The 25499-nt window shown below is 40.7% G+C and overlaps 1 protein-coding gene and 1 pseudogene across 6 annotated transcripts in view; one reads left to right on the top strand and one right to left on the bottom strand.

The window, feature by feature from the left end:
• Cdca2 (cell division cycle associated 2) overlaps window positions 1-21983 on the top strand; it is a 46407-nt gene extending 24424 nt beyond the window's left edge. For 5 of the 6 annotated variants that reach the window (XM_087216794.1, XM_004848363.3, XM_004848362.3 and 2 more), the window contains 5 exons: window positions 1374-1449; window positions 2479-2567; window positions 3716-3853; window positions 14767-14938; window positions 17477-21983. In XM_087216794.1, coding sequence (XP_087072920.1) covers window positions 1374-1449; window positions 2479-2567; window positions 3716-3853; window positions 14767-14938; window positions 17477-18615 — 1614 coding nt within the window. In that variant the 3' untranslated portion in view covers window positions 18616-21983. The remainder of the gene's footprint in view (window positions 1-1373; window positions 1450-2478; window positions 2568-3715; window positions 3854-14766; window positions 14939-17476) is intronic. The other variant, XM_004848364.3, reaches the window with a different exon arrangement.
• A 2939-nt stretch (window positions 21984-24922) lies between these two features.
• LOC101704678 (uncharacterized protein C16orf52 homolog B pseudogene) lies at window positions 24923-25499 on the bottom strand (annotated as a pseudogene).

Genomic DNA, 25499 nt, shown 5'->3' with positions numbered 1-25499 from the left:
ACTGTGAATTGTAAGACAGTGTCTTTTTATGTATTATTAAGAAAAAGTGAAAAGCACATTTATGAATTGTAAGATAGACTCAGATTTTAGAGACATCAGAATATAAAAAAGCGATCATCTTCCAATTGTGCTATAGAAATTCCTGTATTTTCTGAGATAGAAAAAAAGCTATGGTTTAAAAAAAATATTGGTAAAACTCTAAATCTGACTAGGGAAAAGGGAGAGAAAAATTAAAGATCCATAGGGTGAGAAGTAACATAATTATGTAACCTAACAAACACTAAGTGGGAATAAGTAAATATTATAAACAATTTATGCTACTAAACTTAACTTGTATAAACTAAACATATTCTTTGAAAGATATAAAGTATCAAAACTCAAAACCTTATATCGACTAAAGAAATTTAAATCGCCACTAAAACCTTACCACACAGAGAACTCTAGGTGATTTTTACCAACAAATCCTACCAAACATTTAAACAAGTTAAGTTAGAATTGTACACATGCTCTTCCAAAAATTGAGGTGTTTGAAATAGTTCCAAATTCATTGACATCACCGTTAACCTTCAACTAAATTACAAGAAAATAGCATTTCAGCACCCTCTTGAACATACCAAGATACGAAAAGCTAATTTCATGATAGTCATGTGAGATTTAGCCCAGGGATGCAAAGTTAGCTAATGTTTGCAAAACAGTATAGTTCGCCATGTTAGCAAAGACAACTATATGGTCATCTTAGTAGATGTGCAAGAAGCATTTGACAATCTAGCATCTATTTCTGGATTAAAAACAATGAAAACATTCTGACCAAACTGGTGACAAGATCAATAGCTACTATCTTACTGGCAATTGTGTGGGAAAGATCAGTTAACTGTGTTTGTACTGCCCTTTTATCCTGAAGTTCCTTGAATAATATTGTCACGTTAGCTCTTGTTTAATAATGAACTTGGTTATTTACTTTGTGGGAATTAAAATGTGGATTTTTAAACCAGGAAGGACTACTTTCACTTTCTAATACAAAATTTATTTCTGTTTTGGTCAATTGCAATTATTAAACAGTTTCATAAAGATGATTGGTCGGTTTTATAAAGTATATCTACTATCTTTTTTTTTTTTTTTTTTTTTTTGGTACCAGGGATCGAACTTGGGTCCTTCTGCTTTCGAGGCAGGCGGTGGAACCACTGAGCTAAATCCCCGGCCCATATTTACTATCTTTATTTTGACTTCTTTTTAATCTTTGTTGATTTCTCATCTTTATGATTGTTATAATTCCTCTATCAAAATAAGTCCTTGTCATTTTTTCTTTTGGGCACATTATATGTTAGCTGAATTTAAAAATATCTAATTTCTGCTCTTTTATTTCCTTTATTTAGGAAAACATAGAACCACTCCAGATATCATTTGCGGCTCTGAGTCCTAATAAATCTTCAATCTCTGAGACTCTTTCAGGTATAACTTTTGTTTATATTATAAAGTCCTCTTCAATATGTGAAACTTAACCTATTTTCTTTTTAAAGTCTTATGACAGCAATAGTCTGCTTGGTTTACAAATCTGCTACTGTAGCTTAGAAAAGCTTGTGAGAAGTCGCTTATCCATCCCTTCCCTTTGCACATCCCTTTCTCTAGAGACCTGTAGAAGGGCACCCGTTTCAAATTGCCATCAGCAGTGCTGTTGATCTCTCAGCTCTTAAGTATCAATAGTAAGATCTCACCCACAGTTTGCACAACTGAAATGATTTGGATGGTAAGGATCATTCTTAAACATCCAAAATTTTTCATCAACCTTAACGTAGCATTTTTGGCATATGTACTTCCCAAGGACTCGTTTAGTTTTTATGATCATGACAAGACAACAAAGATTTCTCCCAGTTTTCTGACACTTAGCTGGCAAATGTCATGGAATGGGCTCTTGGTATGTGAGCTTTTGTTCATGTATTTTCCCTGGTGTAAATGGCTTCTTGCTGACACAAGCCAAGGTTAGAGCACAGAATCCAAGCTAGAGCCAAAGTTTGAAACATAAGTCTATTACATTGCAGTCTGGTTTTAAACTCATACTGTGTTTCATTTATACCATACAATGCAATAAAATTTACCTAAACTTTATAAAATTTTAAATAAAGTATTTTAATGGTCATCTTAATGCCCTTATTGCAATTTCAATGTATAAAATATAATTTGGAATTAACAGGCTTCTATACATGCATTTGTTGTAGTATGGTGTAGTATACATGTAATATGATTTAGTCTGCTATCTTAACATGATAATATGTTAAGTAGTCTGGAAAGTGGTGACAATTTCTGGATATTCAGTAAGCTCAGTAGTTTCTAGAAATGTTTCTGGATTTCCTACTGATTATGTTCAAATATGATGTTAAAAGCAAAAGTAAGTATCCAAAAAACTTTCCAGTATTTCCAGATGATGATGTATGTTACAGTTTTGTATTAGTCACCGGATTTTGCCTGTTTCTTGCTTATCAGGCACTGATACCTTTAGTTCTTCAAATAACCAGAAGAAAATATCCTCCTGGAAAGCTGGTAGACTAGCACGGACTTCTAACAGAAGAAATGTGAGTGTTTATATTAAATCATATTTTTTCTATTTTCATGATGAAATTTAATAGACAGTAATTTGGTTTGATCAGTGTTATTAAGAATACCTTATCCTGGGGCCGGGGATTTAGCTCAGTGGTTCCGGCACCTGCCTTGCAAGCGCAAGGTCCTGAGTTCAATCCCCGGTACCAAAAAAAAAAAAAAGAATACCTATCCTAACAGAATTATGTTTAATAGATTTGATTTTAATTATGTTAGAAGAAAGATCCACTAAAACAAGATGCTTTCAGACTTGTGTTAATATGGAAGATAATCTGTTTGAAAACTTTGAGATCTCTGATCTTTTAAGTATTTCCTTGAGATGCATCTGGAGATCAGCATGTAATTAGTGGAGTCCCAGATGGCATGAATACAACCGTTTCTTAACACATTCCTGCCCATTTGGACCACTGGTGGTACATAAATGTCTGATCCCTGTCCCATCAGGCAGCTTCTACCACTGGTGATACAAAAGAATGTAATCACTTGTAACCGTCTTTTTACTAACAATTAAACAAACCACCCAGCGGGGCAGTCACACATGTACCAGCGGTGGTTCAAACCATCCAGCAGTGAGACATACAAATTATGGCCTTGTCACGAGCGTGTTAAACTGTACTTTGAACTGTTTGTTTCAACTGAGAATGCATGTCTTTTGATATTAAATTAGGTAACACTGGATTTTTGTCTATAGTCATAGTTTATAAACATTTTCGTAGGGCTTTTAGCTGATATGGTTGTTTACAAACCCCAAATTCAAACCTAGATAATATAACCATTCATGATTTTCTTTCCTGTAACCCAGTAACATGTTGGGTACTAAACTGTTTGTTCTCCATAAATATTTGATAAATGAATAAATCAACTAATTCTTAAGTTTTTTTCTTACTAATATAATTGGGTAGTATCCATATGCTTCTGGATCTGTTTGATAGATCAGAAATATGTAAATACCACTTTCCTTGTTTGAATTCTGGTTCAGATGCCTCTAATAGAATCAGTGAATTAAGAAGTAACAAGATATGAAATGGTAGATCATCATAGGGAGAGCAACAGAAGTGAGAGCTGTACATGAAATTGTGGTTGCTTGTGCTTTGTGGATCCTTACCTTGAATTTTCATTACAGCAGTTGACCAGTGTTACAGAAGAAAATGTTTCCAACTTACATAATGTAGAAGCTCAGCCTTGTAAAGAAAAGAAAGTTAATAGGAGGAAGTCTCAAGACACCAAGTATGCAAACAGAGCAGTTTCTAAAAAGAAACAGGTAAGTGTGTTTTTAAAGATAGTGCACAAACTTTTGTGTATTTCTTCATTGTATGATAAAGAAAATAGGAAACAAAATTTTTTCCAGTTCACACTGGACCAAGATTACTAAAGTCATCTTATTCTAGAATAGAATGGGCCTTAAAAGATTTATACTCACCTATTAGTCATGAGAGGGACAGAGTTGCATCTGCCTCATCTTTGTGTGCCTCATCCAGCACAGTAAATAGTAGACACTCAAATGTGAAATGGTTTCTCATCTTTGAGCCTAAGTAACTTTTCATCCTATGGAAATCCTAGCTCTTTTTTCCCCCTTTAAAAATTTTAATGGATAAGAAATTATACAGAGTAACTTCCACAGCATGTAAGGTAACTTTTTTGCTAGTGTTTATGATCCAGGGAAGAATACACTATCAGTCAGGGCAAAATGTGTGGGTGTTTTCACCAGTTGTCTAACTGTGTCACCGAGCGTGGCCCATGGGCATATCTTTACACCATCCAGTGAACAAGGCACCTGCCCCTTGTGACTGGCTTCACATCACCTTCTTTTTCAGGCTTGGCTGTCATCCTGGTCTCGAGTGATAGGGACTTTCCAGTAAAGCCTGGGCTGTTTTCACTTGATGACCCTTGCTGTTCTCTCAAGACGTGTCCCGCCCATTGCATTTTGTCCAGCACATAGTTGTCAGACTTGGGCTGCTCCTTGTGAGGTGAACAAGATAATGATCACCGCTAGTTGGAATAGCCAGTGCGGGCCTAGTATCCTGTGAACGGCTGCCCACAGCGAAGCTTTGTCTGCCTCCTGCACCGTCAGCTCCTCTAGGGTGGGCAACTGCGCCAGCCCTGGCCTGATGGCAGTAGCCCTGCCCTGGTGAGGCCTTCAGCCCTGTCTTCTTGAGCGTCCCCTTTGTGATCGCTGATGAGGGCCACAGTGCCCATGGATGTCTTGATTTCTCAGGCGAGGATGAATGCTGCTTCCCACCTTTTCTTCTCATTGTAGCGCCACTCTGTGTATATAAGAGAAAATCAGAAACCAGATCTCAGCCTTCCCTACTACTTTCATTCGTCTCAGGTGCCTTTGCTGTCTGCATACCTAGCCCATCCAGCACCTTAACCTGCTCCTCTCCCCTCTCCACTTCAGTGAGCAGTCATCTGGCCCTCAAATACCCTCGCTCTCTCAGATGCTGTACCTCTTAATTGTGTTTCTCTCTTCATCCTGAACTGTGCAAGCAATCTCAGTTCTGCATATCCTTTTCATTCTGCCCTCGGCCAACCAGCAAAATTTCAGCTCTGGATTAATTTTTACCCCTGGCATGTAATATCACCGCTGCAGAGATCCGCACAGGTTGGAAGAATAGTACTACAGTGGGGTCCTGATTTCAAAACAGCATCTGAAGTTTGGTCTCATTTTTCATTACATTATCACTTCGGTTTATTTTCCAGTGCATTGAGTAATTTATAATTCATGTATACTCTTCCGCCCTGTTCTTACTTGATATCTCAGCAGCAATTGACATGATCAGTCACTCCTTTACAGTCTGTTAAAAGTTGATTTCTTCTGCCCATCCCTTACCATTTGTATTTCCTAGAATTCTCTTTCCTTTTAAAATTATTTTCTGGGTGATATCATATGCATCATTATTAATGACCAGTTTTGAAGATCACATATTTCTGATTCAGCAACAGACTTGACATCTCCTCTGAAACCATCCTAGAAGCACTTCAGAATCAACATTCCCCGATCAGCTTAGCAGTTGCACCATACACACAGCATTTCAAAAATTTCCGTTCTCCATGAAATGAAAGTGACTTTTTTGCAGCTACACAGTAAAGATATCCTTGAGTCATCAAATCTAGAAGAAACTGGGAATTTTCCTGGTTTGTTTCCTTTTTAAGATGACGCTTTTAATAAAATGATAAAAGAGCCCCTTGCTGAACAAGCGCATATAAATTCAAATGCATAAAATTTATTAGAAACTGATTTCCTTCACCTCTACACTTTAATAAACACTGCTACAAATAATGCACACCTATTTCTTCATATCAGATCAGTGGTCAGAAAGTTCAAGAAGGATAGAGGATTAGTTTGATGCAACTCCTTCCTGGACCCTGCTGAATTAATCTAATTTATGTAATAATAAATTTAGAATAGCAGTGAGATGAGGCGGGATATTAAGCAACAGACGACAGCCTTCAATGAATCTCTAGAAGACAAAGCAGATGGGAGCACATTGACAGATAGAAGAGGTGGAAAGATTTATAGCTCAGTGTGCTAGGAGGGAGCTAGAGGGATCTGGGAACCAGCCTGCCTGTTGGAATCCCAAGAGGCTCTGGGCCCAGCATTGGCAGGTACGCTGGATGGTAAGAGTGAGAAGTGGTACTGCAAAAGCAGAGATTCACGGAAATCTTATACACGGAGCACTTTCCAGCAGTTGGCTTGCCACCCCCTTCTCCCGCCCCATGCTCAGAACAGATGTTGTCATCTAGGTTTAAGGCCTCACTGATATTTGGAAAGTCCCACAGTCTTGACAGCCAGCTCTTGACCCTAAAGCAAAGCCTAACAGTTTGACCTTCCCCATTCTGTCCCTTCCCACTCCTCTCAGAGTTACCAAGTAGACTTTTCCTGTGGGAAAGGCTCAGCTGGAATGTAGAGGAAACCCATACCAACTGCCCAGCCTTTTCTTAAATAAGACGCAGGTCATTGAGTGGAACAAGAAGCATGAATGAGACAAGATCAATACTAATGGTAGAGTTTAAAAATTGACCCCAAAATAAATAGGTTATTCAGGAAATGGAAGAAATATACATATATATAAATATAAGACAATATTAAACGTGTAAAACTAAGAAGAGGGTGCTATGAAAAAAGAACAGAAAAATGATTGCACAAATAGAAAATTTTAAGAGATTGTGGATGGCTCTGAGATGGTGCTGCTGGCCTACACCTCGCCTCCCATGGTCCCAGCTGAACACTCAGGTCCCTCCAAACCGGTGGACCTCAGGGTCCTTAAAATGCAGCCGTAGATGGTGGTCAGAGCACCCCGTGCAGGTCACCTACGCGGGGCCACACGTGGATACACAAAGCACTAACACCCAGCCAGGTAAAGAATAGATCTAGAAGATAAAATAGGTAAAACTCTTGAAGACATGACATAGGCACAGTTAAGGACTTTCTGAACAGAGCCCCAGTTGTACAAGAGATAATATCAAGAATCAATAAATGGGATTACACCAAATTAAAAAGCTTCCACATAGCGAAGGAAAAATCAGTAGAGTGAAGAGACAACCTACAGAATGGGAAAAATATTTTGCTAGCTACTCCTCAAAGGACTAATATCTAGAATATATGAAGCACTCAGAAAAGTCAGATCTCCAAAAATAAAAGACCCATTCACAAAACAGGCAACTGAAATGGATAGACACTTCTTAGAAGTAGAAATGGCTAATAAACACCTGAAAAAATGTTCAACATCTCTAGTCATTAGAGAAATGCAAATTAAAACAACACTGAGATTTCGTTTTATTCCAGAAAAAATGGCTGTCTTCAAGAAATCAAATACTAACAAATGCTGGCTGTGGGGAAAAATGAACCCTTTTACATTGTTGGTGGGAATGTAAACTAGTATAACCACTATGAAAATCAATACGGAGATTCTTCCAGTAGAAATTCCATGCAATCCAGCTATTCCTCTTCCAGGTATCTCCCTGAAAGAGTTAAAAATATCATATTACAGTGATACCCATATTTATAACAGCACCACTCATAATAGCTAAATCTTAGAAGCGACCTATATGTCAATCCACAAGTGAATGGACAAAGAAAGTATTAACAATGGAGTGCTATGCCATAAAGAAGGATAAATTTGAGTCATTTGTAGGAAAATGGATCCTCCTTGAGGCAATAATGATCAGTGAAATAAATCAGACACACAAACTTAAGTGTGGCATGCTGTCTGTGAGAAACCCAAAGTATAAATAAAGAGCAAATTGAGGCCAGGTGTGGTGGTGCATGCCTGTAATCCTAGTACTCAGGAGACTGAGGCAGGAGGATCACCGTGAGTTTGAGGCTAGCCTGGGCTACATAGTGAGTCCAGGGACAGCCTGAACTACACAGTGAGACCCTGTCTCAAAAAACAAAAACAAATTAAGGATAATAGGAAACGGAGGTAGATCTTTTGCAAATGGGAAAAATCTAGAAATGGAGGGAAGAAAGGAGGGGAAGTAAAAAGAATTAAGAAGCATTATTTACATGTACCAACTCCCCACAATGAGTATAATCATTCTGTACTGCAAACATGTGCTAATGGAATTTTTTTTAAAAGATCCAGCTGCATTGCATGGGATGGTCTTGGTTCCGATAAACTTAACACCTTGTTCCCGACATTCTGGATATAACAGCAGGAAGGAGCTCAAATGCAAGGAATGACACCATTTCCTCCTCAGCATGCAGGGAGCGGCATCAGCACCCTTGGGTTATGTGGGCCCTGGGCCTCCCAGGGCACAGGGCTCCACCCCCGTGTCTGGCTGGTTGGTAAGCAGAACGGGCTGCTGAAGCAACACAAGCTCATTCTCAGCAACCTATCTGGAGATGACCACGGTACAAAACTGAAATGAAAATGAGCCTTCAATATGAAAAAACTCAGACTCGCACATCACTACTGTGCACTGAGATACCATTTCTCACTTTTTAGATTAGCAAGACTCTAGAAGCTAGCATCGTACTGTGGGTGAAGTTCTAGGTCAAACAGGCACAGTCAGCCGCGGTAATGCAGCCCTCTTGCAGGGGAATTTGGCAGGATCTGGCCAAATGCAATACTCATTTACCCTTTGGCTCTGCATTCTTGCTTCTAAGAATCTGTCTCAAAGATGCATTGACAAAAGTACGAGAAGGTATGTGTTTAGTGTTAGCTATTATGATACTTTGTAAACCAAAAGATATTTTTAATAATGTCCATCAAGATGTGACTCGTTAGCCCAGTACTCAGGAGGCTGAAGCAGGAGGATTGCCACGAGTTTGAGGCCAGCAGGGCTACAGCCTGGACTATATAGTGAGACCCTGACTCAAACCAAAACCAAAGATGTGAATTTTAAAAAAAACTGTAGTGTGTCCACAAAGTGAGTATTATCCAGCTGTAGCAAGTCATGAAGAAAATGTCCAGTGCTCCTGTGGAGGGATGCCAGGATATATTACGGTTAAGCAAGGAAAGCAAGTTATTAAACGGTGTATATAGTAAGCTACCATTCCCGGCCGGGTTGCATCCTCCCACCCCAATTTATGTTTGAAGTCCTAATTCCTAGTACTTGAAAATGTGACCGTGTTTGGAGATTTGGTCCTTAAAAAGGTGACTGAGTCGGGCCAGGGATTTAGCTCAGTGGTTTCACTGCCTGCTGCACAAGCACAAGGACCCGAGTTCGGTCCCTGGTACCAAAAAAAAAAAAAAAAAAAAGGTGACTGAGTTAAAATGAGGTCATCGGTAATGGAGTCTGGCTGGTGTCCTTACGGGAAGAGGACGTTGGGAGACGGAGGACCACGAGTGCACACAGGGAGAAGACTGTGGACCCAGCCAGGGGCTCTGGGCAAGCCCAAGAGCAGCCCCAAGATAAGCCAGCCAGCATGCTGGTCTTAGACTCATAGCCTGCACATTGTGAGAAAGTAAACTTCTGTTAAGACTTCTGCCGAGTCTGTTATGTGGTTTTTGGCAGCCCTAGCAGCCGTACTGTCACTTACCAGAGAATGTCAGAAAAGAACTTGAATGAAAATAAAGCCCAAAACAAAAACTGGTTGTAAGGAAAGGGGACAGAGAAGAGAATAAATGGAAACTAGACTTCCTGAAATGTGTACTGGATTTTAGTTGACCTTGCAACTGTGAATATTTTACATGACTATGAAACAAAATTAAATTAAAACTAGGAGAAAGTACTATCCCTAAAACTTGGAAGTAGAATGAAACATCTTACAGTTTCAAGTTGGTAGCCCAACCTCGCAGGATTTTTTTCAAACCTGGAAATTTAAATACTGTACAGTGTACCTCAGTTCATAAACTTGATTCTTTCCATGATTCTGGTCACAAACCGAGTTGGACGAGAACTGAATCACATTCAATGGTTAGGGGCCAGGGATTTATTTTTTAGCTCAGTAGGTCCTGAGTTTGATCCCCAGTACAAAAAAAAACCAAAACATTCAATGGTTAGGATCAGTGTTGACCTTATGGGGAAACTTGATTCAGTTCTCATCCAGTTGGGTTTGTGGCCAGAGTCATGTAGAGGATTGAGTTTGTGAACCGAGGTACCACTGTCATAGTGCGATAAAGACAGAAAATACAGTACCTACAAAGAAATCAAGCAGTATGAAACATCGATATTGACACAGTTCAATTTAGAGTAAAGCAAAAGCAGTTTTGTATCGTAAGAAAGACTTTACTATGAAACAAAAGATAAAATTTTAGTAAGTCAAGCTGGGCATGGTGGCACATGCCTGTAATCCCAGCACTTGGGAGGCAGAGGCAGGAGGATTAAGTGTTCCAGACCATCCTAGAGAGCACTACAAAAAAAAATTGTTTCAAACTACATTTAAGACTAATTTTGGATTGGAAATATCAGAATGAATTCGTTACGCTGCTTTCCACTTAGAGGAACTTCCCAGGTCTGTCCACCAGTAATACTTAGAATGAGCCAGTCTCGCTGGCCCCCACAGGGGATCAGGGTGCCAAGGCGAAAGGGTTCCTTTCCCACTCACAACAGCAGGTGCAGAAAGTGTGGGAGTGCAGTCTGGAGGACACGGGCCAAAAGGAGATGACTTGGCCATCAGAAATAAGACTTGCAGTGCATTAAAACACAAATATGACCTAGCAGCTAACATGCAAGTTCACAACTTTAAAACGTAAGGGAAGTTGGAATTAGTCAATGGTACATGGGGCTCAGTATACTGTTTAGTACATTCAGGGTGTTTGGGAGTTGGGATTGTAAAAAGTTGGAAACACGGCAGTTACTTGGAGAGAAGGAACTGGCCGCAAGAACTAAAAATGGCCAGTAATAAGTAACTAGACTTGAGGGATAGGGAAGTGTGTGCTTTACCACCGTGAGCCTTCCTGTGAAGTTGATTGGTTGCATGCACCTGAATTTTTTTTTTTTTTGAGGTGGGGACTTGCTGTGTTGCCCAGACCAACCTTGGACTCAGGCTCACGTGACCTTTCTGCCTCGGCCTCTGGAGTGCTGGGACTACAGGCGCAAGCCTCCACACCCAGCAGTTTTCTAAATGATTTTAAAGCTGTTCTCTGAAAACAATTTAAGTCTTAATTAAGCAAATGAAACAATAAACGTGTACTTACTTCACTGCACAGCCTCTGATGATACATTTCTGGTATGGTACGTTTGGGATTCTGGAGAAATGGGATTGCTTTAGGGGCAGTACCTTCAGTTGTCCTTTTTCTGCTCTGAATCATAAGCCAGCCCAACCATTTTTGGATCACATGGCCTCCTGAAGAGTTCCAATCAGGTGTGGCTTCTGTTGGTTACATTACAGGCCAGGCTTCTGCACTGGGACAAATTGAAGGCTCCATCAGCATCCAGCCTTTGCCGAGGAATCTTCTCGTGGTCAGTACCGATATGTTTTCAGGACAGACAATGACAGGCTATATTGTTTGGCGGTGTACTTCTCTTGACCTGTGGCCGTGAAGAAACAGTATTTCAGTTACATATGTCAAATTTTATGTAAGCTTCATTTTTTTTGACATTCTTCCATTCATTCATATGAGTCACCATATGTGGGCCACTATTGTAGGCGCAGGGGCCATCTTGCCTAAATAGTTTTCCAAAGTCATGCCAAGGGGGGACTTTTTTTTTTTTTCTTCATCTATAAATCAGAAACCATTCTAGAGGTTATAAACTGGTGACATTGACCATTTGACAGTGTAGGGCCTGTGTCCCACAAGTATTAGTAGCATAATTGGATATTAAAAATATTCGAGACAATGGGTATGTTAAGTAGCTTGTTAGCCATTCTGTACTGTATACAGATATCTGCTGGGGGCTGATCAGACCCCCAACCACCTAACCAAGGCTACAGCGGCAGGATAACAAAAGACAAAATCTTCACTGCATAAAGCGGGACCCAGGATGGTCAGAGTTCTTATCAGGGTCCCGGAGCCCATCACTACTTTTTGAACACACAGCTTCTTGAAGGGGTAAAGGGCCAGGCAGGGAAACAGTGAATCGGAGAGCACTGATGCAAGCAGAGTCCTAGCCAAAGAGGAACAGAACATTTTAGCAGGAGCAGAAATTTGGTTTTTTCCGTAGATTAATTTTTGCTTCTTTAGGAATTTTGTGTACGAGTCATGTCGCCCTTAGCTGCAATATTGTTTTGCCATCCAGGACGTCACAGCGTCACGGATCATTGAGACCTCCGCTGTGGTGAGGCGAGTTGTTCCGTTCCCACACTCCAAGTGCTGGCTCTTCAGGCAAGCCATTGTGGGCCAATAGGCAGACTCAGACTTTTAAAATGAAAAGCCAATTTATGAACTTGTAGCTCGCGCAGGGTGTTCTCCATCCGATATCAAAACATCATGTTGCTCACCGTAAAATATACAATTGTTGGCAATTAAGTTTTTTTAAAGTTTTCATTCCCATAACAATTCTCAAATCAACAGGAAGTTAGAACAAGAGCAGCCGGCACAGTTCTTCATGAGGATTGAGCCCTGTGTTGACCATTTCACATGTTAACCCTCTGGAAGCCACGGCTCTGTGTGCTGTCCGCTGCTGTGATTCCTGCCTTGCAGAGAGGGAGGGGGGAAAGGGGAGTTCCGATTACTTGCCTAAGATTGGAAAGCAGTTAAGTAGCAGAGTCAGGACTTGAACCCGAGGTATCTGGCACCCGAGGCAAAATTGTTTCTCTTTCACAACTCCTCTGTGAACCAACCGCACCTAAAGATTTTTATTTTCTGTTGGTCTCCACCTCCATTGACCCAGCCAGCATTTTCCCAGCTTTTCCATGGAGTGTCTGTCAGCAGATGTTCCATGAAAAAAATGTGTAATGGAAAATGAGGTGTGTAGGGATTATTTACACTGAGAACTTCTCAGAATTCTGTGTTAAATTTGTATTGCATATCACCAAGAGGAGCATTCGTCTTGTAGCAGTGTAACATTATTTTTGCACGGAATGTGGGCTTTTGTTTTTATAAGATGTCTATACATAGCTCAAGGAACACACCGCTCTGTGCTATTTCTGTACTCCTGAATCTCAGCCACTCTTCACACCATTACTTTCTCCTAAATCTCGTGTGCCGTCACCCAGATGATCTTTCCCTGTGTAAGCCCGGAGGTGTTCACACCCAAAGCACAGGGCAGTGCAGGGGGCTTGCTCTCATTTCAGTCATTGCCGCAAGGCCTGCCTGTGGGCTTGGCATCTGCTGCTCCTGTGCGGACGTCCTGGCTGTGCATGGCTAGGTGCAGCTCTTGGTCTGTGTTGCCTGGCTATGCGCTCCTGCTTCCCTTCTCTTTGAGAGGCCCTTCTGCTTAGACCTCTGATCAGCCAGAACCACTCTCATATGTGTGAGGTTTTACCTGGACATCTTTCTGTGGATCCCATCATGAATACTGCTGTCGACCAAATACCCATCTTCTCAGTCCACACAGTCAGTCATGGTAGAAGTGTTGAAACTGTTTGCCTCTAGACCAGAAGCTCCTCAAAGACCACATCCCGTGTGGTTTCTGGGGCCCACACCTACCATGTCATTAACTGGCACATAGCAGTTTCTTCAGAAATATTTGAATGAATTCTACTTTGTGAAAACATTAATTGTTAAAAGCAGGTTTTGGGCCGGGGATTTAGCTCAGTGTTTCCAGCGCCTGCTGTGCAAGCACAAGGTCCCGAGTTTGATCCCCAGTACCAAAAACAAACAAACAAACAAAAATACTTTGGCTGGGGATTTAGCTCAGTGGTTCCGCTGCCTGCCTCACAAGTGCAAGGACCGGAGTTCGATCCCATGTACCACAAAAAGAAAAACGAAACAGGTTTTGATGGTAGCTTGACATCTGGTTCCCTCCAACATTACCGCAGTGAATACATTTCATTACTTTTGTCCATAAGTCTTTCTGGTATTTCAATGTAGTGTTTGAGTTTCCCTGAAGTGTTTTCTATGTGAAACTTTTCTTTTTTAAACAAGCATAGGACATTATTTCTCAGTTGCTGGTAGAGCACTCAGTCGTATGTGATACTGCATTCTGGAAATTACTAAAGCAATTTTTAATTTTTATAGAAACTGATATTTATAAAAAATCGGATTTTGCTAACCCTTTGACCCCCATCTTCTATTTGTGCTTATTAAAACCCATCTTCTCAGTGGTTCCAGTGTTTGCCTCATAAGCCCAAGGTCCCGAGTTCGATCCCCGTACCAAAAAAGCCCATCTTATTTTGACCTATTCATTTTAATCTTGCTCACCGTATCTCTGTACCAGTCAGTTCTCTCGCTTTGTGTTGTCTTCAGTTTTACATACACACCTGTTGTTGCCTCACCCATGCTCATTAACGGAGCCCCCTGTAGCATTTCAGTAGATAACTTACACGGGGTCAGTCTTGAGTCACCATGAGTTCATCCTTGGCACACATATCTCCTACATTTGTCTAGCTCTATAGCATTGAATCCATTTGCAAATACTGTGTGGAAATAGAGCTACTGTACAGTTTATAAATTGAGTTCTGCTTCATATTTTCTCTGACTTTGTATATTACCTTAGTCCTTACCAGTGACTCAGATGCCTATTATTTTAAATGTAATGACTGATTGTAAGTTTTCCTGTCAAAATCATCTAAACATAATCACTATATAATCACCGAACTAAAGCTGATTAGAAGTTCAAGTTTCAAAATTGTATGTGATCTTAGAGCTTTCTCAGTTACAATATTTTAATCCATCTTTTCAGGTTTTTAAAAGTGGCAGAAAGAAGAAAAGAAAAGGAAAGAAAAGTGTTGAGAAATCTTTGTATGGAGAAAGAGAAATTGCTTCCAAGAAGCCCCTGCTGAGTCCTATTCCTGAGCTGCCCGAGGGCTCTGAGGCGACCCCTTCAGTCCCAGGCATCCGAAGGCCACATTCAGGTATCTGTCCTTGTCCTCTTAGTCACATTTTATCTTCTGTCTTCACCTTCTTTGTTGCTGTGTGATTCTTTCTTCCCTTTTTGCATTCACTCCATAAGGAGTACAGAAATAAAATAGCAATACTTAATTATGAAAATTTTAAGTGGAGGAAGCTGTAGGAAGTTTGTAACTTGTAAGTAGCTTAGACTTTTCAGAATGTGATGAAACCTCTGGATCATTTTTCTAAAACAACACAAGATTTTTTTTTTTTTTTTTTCCTAAAACAGCACAGGACCTTCAATCCCAGCATCCCCCCTTCCCCCATTTTAAAAATTTTTTACTTTGAGACAGAGTCTTGCTCAATCACTGAATTGTCCAGGCTGGGCTTGGACTTGCAGTCCTCCTGCCTCAGCCTCCTAGAGTCTGGAGACTACAGGCCTTTACCCCCGCGGACAGCTCAGACAAGATTCTGTGTATCATTTCAGGGGAAATTATTTCTGTTCATCATCATTTCTGCTTCTCAGAGCATCTTTTTGAATTCCATTTGGTACTGTGGCCCATCATTAAATGTGAACAAGGTACTAGATCTTACACGAGAACAAAAATAAAAACTTTGCCCCATGCTACCTCATTAGAGTTGGTACTACCAAGCTCGGCACCCGTCTTCTGCAAAAGGCAACTGCTAGGCAAACATCTCCAGAAATAGTATCTGTAAACTGAGCTTGATTACCTTGAAAGCTGTTTGTAAACCAAAATCAAGTTTGTTAACCCTGATTGGATTAAATGTGTATTGGAGGACCAGGGATTTAGCTCAGTGGTTCTGACGCCTGCCTCGCAAGTGCAAGGACCCAAGTTCAATCCCCGGTACCAAAAAAGAAAAGTGTATTGGAGCTGCCTTTGCTTTACAGTGCTTGAGTTTTAAATTGACAGCAGTCACTAAATGTAAAAAGGACACGTGTCGTGCCCACTTGGGCATGTTGACACTTTTTTTTATATAGAATCATCTTTAAAATAGCTGCCTGTGTCAATCGTGAGACATTTATGACCTGGCTTGTATTTGTGCTACTCTGTGTAGGATTTATAATTTACGAGGTTTGAGGATGAATGAGGTGCATGCCACTGTAGACTCGTGGCTTCTTCGAACTTCTCACCTTGAGGACAGAGCAAGATAATGAACCCCACAGCCACACACACCCTGCCACTCCTCTGCCCCCGCCTTGTCCTTCAAGGCCTGGGGATGGGCGTTGCCAGCACCTCTTCTTAGTCTGGTGCAAGCTGTTTATGTACTATGATGTCCCTTTGCTGTCTGCTTTTCCAGGAAAACAATACCTGGCACATTTTTAAAAATCTAAAACCAGTGATACTGCTGGCTCACTAGAAGAGCTTAAGGCGATGTCCTTCCTTCCTGGACATCTTCTTACTTCCTAACCTTGTTTCTCCCTGTCTCCCTCCCTTCCTCTGCCACTACCGTTTTCTTCTAGCATGTTGGGTTTTAAGAAAAATGCATTAAACATCAATTTTTTAAGTTATAAAAGAGGCCACTGACATACTTGTTGGCATTGAGTGGCCCCTGACCTATGTTAATCTCTAGACATGATTTTTTTTTGGTACCGGGGATCAAACTCGGGTCCTTGCACAGCAGGCGGTGAAACCACTGAGCTGAATCCCCGGCCCGACATGATTTTCAAATACTCTAGTCATGAATGTATTTTTAGCTTGAAACATTGGTTTTTAGACTTTGGGCTCCATTAATTTTTACATAGCTTTCCATTTTGGTTTGGTTTAAATAATTTTTTATACTCATTTAACCGGCCAACCGAAGACATGTATTCCCTGAGATAACGGGAGCAGGACCGTCAAAGACTGTTGAGGTTTAGGTGTCTTAAAGAGTCTGAATCCCTTTAGGATGTGTCACCTGCCAGCCTCGCTGTGGCCTTTTTCACCTTCTGTGAAGGCCCCAAACCCACGCATGGGGCCTCACTTGCTGGAACTGCAGATTCAGCAGGGACTGAGGAGCAGAGTGTGTGTGCGCATGCGTTTGCGGTGTGGGGGGCAGTGTGGCGAGCAGGGCTCTGAGTGCAGTGCTCTTCACAGTAACTTAGACAGGGAGCCCATTCCTTAGCTCGGAATCCCCAGATCCTCTCTCCTTATTTGGGGGAAACCTGGAAAGACAAGTTTCAGGAGGACACTGTTGCCCGTTTTTAGGAATTCGTTTTTAGGGCAGTGGGAAATGTGGTTGCCACGTGGTGTGGGAAGAGCCTGGGTGCAGGGGACGCGGGCTAGGCCACTGCTCTTGTTCTCGTGGTCTGAGCCTGTGTGCTTTATGAGTTCATGTGTCCGATGCCTATTTTCTTAACCTGTGCACTAGGGAACCACTGAGAGAGAAATACAGTGACAGGCGAGTTCAGGTACAGTGTAACGCTTGTAGGTCTTACAGTTTTTGAAAGCTTAAAACCCATTGTGATAGGGCATAATTATATACAGAGCACCCATATATTTAATAAGCTTATTTCCATCATTACTCTTTAATTACACTTAAACTTATTTACATGCCCATAGATGATTTCAGCTCAACTGGCAAACTGGGAAACTTGGAGCTGCTCAAAACCCCTGCTAAGAGAGAGACTCTATTGCTTCAGAGCCCAGATTTGCATTTGCAGCAAGGCCTCCATGGAGCTGATGCCTTTGAACTCTGCTGCTCCGATGTGACAGGTTCCTCACTGCCCATGGCCACCTCCGATGAAGATTCAGACGCAAACGCAGACACTGACGACAGCGCAAATATTCCAAAGGCAGAAAATGAGCAGGAATTTGAAAGTGAACTCAAAACTGAGTTGGAGACCGAAAGCAGCCATGCTTCTTCTGCGTCTGTGACCAGGGAACACCGTGTGTCAGATAATCCGAGACCTGATCTTATCCCACAGCTCCAGGAGGTTGCTGTTGCTGGTCAGATTGTGGAAAAGCTTTGTCAGATCTTTAAAACTGCAAAAGATATAAACATAAAGTTGAAGGAACAGGATGACTTCGTAGCTACAGAGGGAAAACTGCAGTGCAACTCTATGTCTGACTCACAGCAAGAATTTAATTCTTTAGAGGATGTCCTCATCAAAAAGAGCAAAGAATCTGAAAGCCACAGTGAGGATGCAGAAAGTCAGCCAGCAGAAAGTGGGAGCGTTACAGGTTGTAGAGGAGGGAAATGCGGACAGCTCTCCCTGTGCCGCTCCGATGCTCACAGTGTCTGTTCACAACAAAGCGGGAATCACAGTCCTTCCTATGGTGGCGTGGGAAGCTCTGCAGAAGTGAGTCTCAGGAACTCCGAACTCTGTAAAGATTTATCTGACGCCATAGAGCAAGCCTTCCAGAGAACCAGTAGTGAAACCAAAGTGCGGCGGAGCACAAGGCTCCAAAAAAATTCTGAAAACCAAGGGCTTGTGTGGCTGTCACTTCCGTTTCCTTCCACTTCCCAGAAAGCCAAAAGGAGAACGATCTGTTCGTTGGATCGCAGGGAATTTGAAAGCTCATCCCCTAGAAAAGAGACCGTGTGCTCCGGGCAAAACCCAGGTGTGGTGACCTCTGTGTCAGGTGAAGAAAGCAGCCAGGGGCAGGCTGCCCTTGGCTCTCGTGTACCTGGGAAGAGGAGGAAGAGCTTTTGTGCCTTTCCCAAGGAGAAGGCAGAGAGCTTGGGTGGCGAGAACTAACACACACCCCAGAGCATTTGGCTGGAGAGGTAACCAAGCCTCAGCATCTTCCTTCCAGCTCCCATCCTTGGTTCAACTACAGTTCTCGAAAGTTTCAAATACAATCATCCGTGATTTTTAAGTAGGAATAAGTGAATTTCTTCATCATTCCAAAATCAAAACATCCTCTTAAATGAGTGTGTTCTCTCTCCCCAAATAGTAAATGCTTTTGTTAGTATTTTGCTTAAAAATAGTTTTTATACCTAAAGTATGTTTCTGAATTTTTATTTCATTTAAGTACACATTTAGCCCCAAAGGTTTAGACTCTGCTGTCAAAAACATCCTTTAGAATTGACTGATTATATCTCAGTAAGCTGCTTTTGTAGAAGATAATTTGGTGGAAATAGTGGAACTTTATGAAAATGAAGATAATAATTCCATGTGAAATGGTATGATATGTGTGTTTTTATTTTACAGTAGGGCAAAAATGGTTAAAATTCTTAAAAATAAAAATTACAAAGTTTTTTTTCTCTTTGGGTTAAATGTCAGAGAAGCTTTCATGACTTTGCTGTTCTCAAATGAGAGTTTTGCTTTTATCGTTAAAATAAATGTGAAATTTCAGAAAATTCTTTGGATAACTGGAATAACTCTAATGTGAAAGCACCGTTTCCTTAAGGTTCTGTGCCTTGTTGGGTCCCGCAGTTTAGTCTTTTAAAGACCAGACTCCCAAATTAGTCACAGGCAATTTGGGAGTGAATTCATGGTTTGCCATAAAAATAATTTTGAAAAACAAAACTTCTTTTGAATGGGCTCTGCAAAATCAGTTTACGAACAAGTAGCACGGTGGTCCAGTCACTGATTTCTTTTCACGCAGCGTTTTCCAGCAGCTCTAACTTTTTATTTCATGCTACCCAGGACCATCTCAGTTTCTCTGGGTCTGCTTTTTGCAATATTTCCCATGGCTGTTTTAGTGATAGCAGCCTGAAAACCAAAATTGCTGTATATCTGGAATTTGTGAACCCACATAAATCATCGTATCATTCAACAATTGTCTCTGAAATCCTTTAAATCATTAAGCCCTCCCTGGCCATGATAGCAGAAACATGGTAACAAATAGAGCTCCCTATAAATAACACAACAGGGAAGAAAGCTCCCGCTGAGCGGCCCATTTCCCCCTTGTAGATGGAGACTATTTGTTACGTCGTCCGTGGCACCAGCGGGTCTGGGACTCCCGCTGCTAAAGACTGATGTATTTTACATTAACACTCAAAGTGATCCCCAATTTCTTCTGCTCAAGGGTGGATTGTTTAAAAATTTCTTTTATCTTTACATGTAAATTATTTATGGGCTTTCCCCCTCATTTAGGGTTTGGCGTGGTTGCCAGATCAATACCACTGAAAGCAAACTTTAGAAAAAGAACTAATTATCTTCTTAGGAGGCTTTTTGGTTTTGATAATTTGAAAGGAAAACTTCACAAATCTAAGTGTTAAAGGATTTGAGGTTTTATGATTTTTTAATTTCTCCTTTGTTTAATATGAAGGCTAGAAACCGTTGTTATTTGCCCCCTTTCTACTTGATGATAATATATTGACTCAACTGTATTGGACTTCAGAATATTTCACGTTTATTTCTCAAAAAGGCCTAATGAAGATGAAGGAACTGTTTTGACCTGTGATTTTTGGCTTGGTTTTTCTAATGTAAATTTGTTCTTATTTTCTAACACCTACGGTTAAAAATATAAACACTTTACAGTCCTATTGATTTCAAAATGTTCATTATAAATATTTTATTGATATCTATAAATAACAAATGGACAGTTTCCCTGAAAAGAACAGGTCTGAAAAGTCAAAGTTTAGACTGAGTTTTATCTAGCAGGTCTCACTTTTGTTAAAAGATTTATAAAGTGGAGCCGGGGATTTAGCTCAGTGGTTCTACCGCCTGCTTCACAAGCGCAAGGTCCTGAGTTCGATCCCCGGTACCAAAAAAAGAAATTTATAAAGTTAATTCTGTGCTTGATCGTGCTTGTGTGCTTGCTTCTTTTTCAGTGTTTTCATTAACAGTTAAACAGTTGGCTTCAAAATATTTTCTTTCCTATCTTATCTTTTTTATTGCAGTACCCAGCCCTGGACATTTTGCCCAAGTCCTGCTAACATCATCCGCTTCCCTCCTGCAGATTCTTTTTGGCTCCAGTAGATGGTAGCATGACATCTGGAGTTTTCCCTTCACTATGTGTATCCTAAAAGCAGGGCAACTCTTACTGCTATTTCCTGTTTCCCTTTACTTTTCCTCATTTTTATTACAGGAATAATAAGTGTCTATTGAAAAGGCCAGAGACCTGTACAGAATTAAAAAGTAGAAACAGAGAGAGCTCTCTTCCTTTTCCGCACACTTTCCTCCCAGGGCTCTCTGTGTGTGAACACTGCTAACAGCTCATTCCCCACTTCTTTCCTGTTACACAGGAGTACGGTGTTACTGTTTGCTTGCAGGATCGCTGCGTGTGCCATTCTGCAACTTGACTTGCTTATACCACAGATGCGGTGAGCATCCTTCAGTCTGACCGACAGTACTCGGGCCATTTAAGCCTTTGTCAGCCCTGCGCAGAATTATGTATTTTTGACATCTGTGATCTAGGTTGCCATGTCCTTAATAATGGGTGTGAGTTGTCTCTAGCTTTTGGTCCTGAGAATTCTGCCACATTGGGCTGGTGTGAAAACGTCTCTGAAAGAGAAATTCTTCACAATTAAAATGGATACCGAAATGGTTCTCTTCCATAGATCTTTCCTGGCAAGCTCCCCCTACAAACACTTTTCCATTTTCCTTTCTGTCATTTTCTCCTCTTGCTGCTTCGCTCTCTCTCCCTGGCTCGCTTTCACTGGAGCTCCAGAACTGAGGGTGAAGTTTGCAGCTGGCAGAAAAAGCAGAAAATGATTGATAGTGCCTGATTCACGCTTTAGATTGAAAGAGCTATTTTTAAAGTCAAATGTAAAGTAACTCACAGTAAAACACACTCTTTAAGCATACAGTTTGAATTTTGGCGAATTTACACAGTCACATAACCGTGATGATAGTCAAGCAATAGAACGTTCCCACCAGCCCAGCCTTCACAACTGCTGATCTGGTTTCTATTGCGTTTGTTCTGCTTTTTCCAGAATGCTCCAGAAACGGGATCGTGCAGCATACATCCATTTGTATCTGGTTTGTTATATAAGCATACTGCTTCTGGGATTCATTGATGTTGTGTGTTATAAGTAGATGATACCTGTTTGTTACTGGGTAGTATTCCGTTTTATAGATGTACCACTGTTTATCCATTCATCACTGGATATTTGGATTGTTTATGTGTTTTGGCTCTTAATAAAGCTGCTGTAAATGTTCAAAATTTTTTAACAGACATGTGTTCTCTATCTTGGATAAATAGAGATGGGGTTCCTAGATGTATAATTGGCATATGTTTACTTTTTAAAGAAACTGCAGGCCAGCTGTTTTGGTACATACCTTTGATCTCAGTACTCTGGGAGGCTGGGGCAGGAGGATCAAAAGTTCAGGCCCATCCTGGACAACTTACAGAGAGTTAGATCCTTTCTGAAAATAAAAAATTTTAAAAGGGCTGGGTATTGTGAAGGCCCTGGGTTGAATCCCGAGAACCAAAGGAAATATGGAAAGCAGGAAAGAAAAGGAAAAAAAAACCCGCCAAGCTTTACGTAATGCTATACCACTCTGTATTCCTACCATCAACACATTTTTTTCTTTGTCTCATGTCTTCTCCAGGATGTGGCATTTTGGCCTTTTTCCTTTTAACCATCGTGTTATATGTACAGTAGTGTTTTCATTATGATTTTGATTTACTTTACTTCTTGTTTGTAAGATGAGGGTGGAGTTCTGTGTTTAGTGGAAATTACCCAGCACCATTTGTTAAAAAGTGTACCCATTCCTCATTGAATTACGTTGGCACCTTCGCTGAAATCATTTGAGCTTATCTTTGTAGGTCTATTGCTGAATTATATTCTATGTCTATTCTTATATCAATATCACGTCAGCTTAAAAGCTTTTTAAAGTCTTCTTGTACTGTGAATTTGTGTCACTGTTTATGGTTAAAGTTCTTGGGGAGACATGGTTGGGGGGAAACAGAAAGGTAACTAAGCAAATCTGTCTGGAGCCCTCAGTTGCTCCAGACCTAAACTACCTTCTGGGGTAAAGAAGCCGAGTCAGTAATGAAAAGCTCACAGAGACAGGGAAAGCAGCTTCCCTGGGGTGCCTGTACCTTCAGCCCAGCCTGCTACAAACTGGTTTTTACAGTGATGATTCAGAGCTGTGACCACACGTCACTAGAAGATTCATTCAGTTGCTGAGGAGTCATCATCTTTTTGGACTATGCACTTTAAATAGCTGTAAGAAAATTGAGGTATATTAAAATAGATTCAAGTTTGCTAAAAAAAAATTAAACCTGGTTCATTTATTTTCATAAAGTTTTTATTACGGTTTGGTTTAGTATAAAAAATGGCCACTCCACACTCGGAAAGAAAGCTTAGGACCCGAGAATTACTTCTTGACACGGAAAAATATCCCTGCACCCGGTCCCCTCAGGTAGGCGGAGCATGGCTTTATGAATACCTTTGCCAGGCATGCAGCTAACAACTACTATGTGCCAGGCATTTCATTTCTAAGTGGAGTCACCATCTTCAGATGCTCAGTTTTCCCTAAGGGGCAGATTATAGGGTGTGTTTAAAAAGGGGCACCAAGAATCATCAGCCCTTAAGCACCAGCTCTAGATCAGGCAAGTTTCCTTTCTGAAGAAGTGACGCTTGAACAAGTTCACTAGCAGGAGTTTTGGAGCAGTGGGATCCAAGGTATAAGATCTGTTCCAAATGCCTTTCAGCAGCATTCATTGAGAGGCGGTAGATGTAGGCTGGCTTCCTCCTGTGTATTTCAACTTTTTCTTCCATTCAGTGTGAAGCTTAAATTCAAAGTAGACTACAGGCTGTGAATTGTACATACCATTTTAAATAAACCTCTTGAATGCTTATGCATTTGTTTTTTATAGTACCAGTTCTCTTTATAGTATGTCTGAAGGATTTGAAATCTTAGATCAAGTGAGTAGAATTGGTATTCAGTTACACTAAATAATATTTGTACATACAAAAATAGGGTTTTGTCTGGGCCAGGGATTTAGCTCAGTGGTTCCGCTGCCTGCCTTCCAAGCGCAAGGACCCGAGTTCAATCCCCAGTACCAAAAAAAAAAAAAAAAAAATAGGGTTTTGTCTTAAATTTACGTCATAACTTTGGTTTGGCTAGCCCTACAACGTACTAATTCCTAACGCATTATAGCCTAGCAATTTCACATTGTCTAATATATGGGTGTGTTCATTTTTGTATATTCTTTGATGCTTTTCTTTTTTTAATGAAACAGATACAGACCACAAATAATAGCTTAAATGAGAAATGAGTAATTACTCCCATTCAGTGAATACATATTTTTATTCCACATCTTCAACCAAGATCATGCTTAGCCTGGTTATGACCTTGAAGTTTTGATTTTGTTTTGTTTTTTGGTACTGGGGATCGAACTCAGAACCGTGCGCTTGCGCGGCACGTACCGGAACCACTGAGCTAAATCCTCGGCCATGACCTTGAAGTTTTATTAGAGTTTTGGGAAATTTTTGGGAAATTGGGATTCAAACATTTTCTGGAACTGCTACTTTTTTTTTTATATTATATATATTTATATAAATACAAGGAAGATTTCCCCCACCCACCCACCCCAAACAACATGTCTTTAGTGTTTGATTCCTTTTTCCTTGTTTTGTACACAGAAATTGGGAATTTCAGAATTTTTACATATATTTTAGCAAACAAGTTTTGATCTGTTGGCTTCTTGGTACAGTAATGCAACGGCAATTCATTCTGGTGCTAAAGGCTTAAACCATGACAAGGAAGTTGTAAATACCAATTTCTTGGGAGGTGAGGCCAGCCCCACATGAACTTCTCTTGCATCGCCTCTGGTCCATCATGATTCATAAATACTTAGACTACTTTTTTATTCCTCAAATGAATTTTTAGACATTAAAAATGGAACACCAGAGTCACAAAGGGCCCCATGCTTTTCATTATAAAGCATCTCCTTCACTAGGTTGCTATCACATTGCAGACTGACTGCCTGATGTGCTCAGGAGATTTAGTCAATATTGTCTGTATTTGGTTATGAAAAAGGCTCTCCTCATTTTTTTTTTAATCCAAAGTGCATAGTGAGAACAAATCAAAGAATTTTTCTTTTCGACATCAGTTTCATCTAAGCATCTTCCTATGAGAGGACTGCTCAGATGCCTTGTCTTTGTCCTCCCACCCTCTTAAAAAAAAAAAAAAAAGAAAAGAAAAAAAAGAAAGTCAAGCAGTTTAGACACTCATCAGCCCGGTAAACAAACTTTGCCAGCAAATAGAAGTCCTACTATTGTAAAGAAAATTGATAAGACAAAAAGTACATATGATGACCCAACTACTGTGTTGTTGGGTAATTTATAAGGTTGACCTCCGACTTCATTGATGTAAAATCCTATTGGAAATATTAGGACAGCCATACAGAAAAGGATCATTCCAGTGAATGCTATCCAACGAGCATATTTCGTAGCTTCTCTTCGCCAGTGCGAAGCCACCAGCAAACCACATGTGACAGTCAATGAAATGATTCCCACGATGATAAAAAACAGTGTGGTGACCCGCTCGGGGGGAAGCCGGGGAAGGATGCATGGCCGGTCTCGTCCATGGATTGTTTGACACTGTCGCACTACGCCCACAGTGAGTGCTCTCGCGGACTCCCCGGTGTTGACCCAGTCCGGGTTGGCGATGCTGACGACGGCGAAGATATCGGCGGCCAGAAAGAGACACCCTGAGAGGATGATCAGTTTATCCAT

The sequence above is a fragment of the Heterocephalus glaber genome, unplaced genomic scaffold, assembly GCF_053883595.1.
Source record: "Heterocephalus glaber isolate CG9 unplaced genomic scaffold, H.glaber_assembly_v1.0 deba00001460, whole genome shotgun sequence".
Taxonomy (NCBI): domain Eukaryota; kingdom Metazoa; phylum Chordata; class Mammalia; order Rodentia; family Bathyergidae; genus Heterocephalus; species Heterocephalus glaber.
This window is presented reverse-complemented; position numbering and strand designations above follow the sequence as displayed.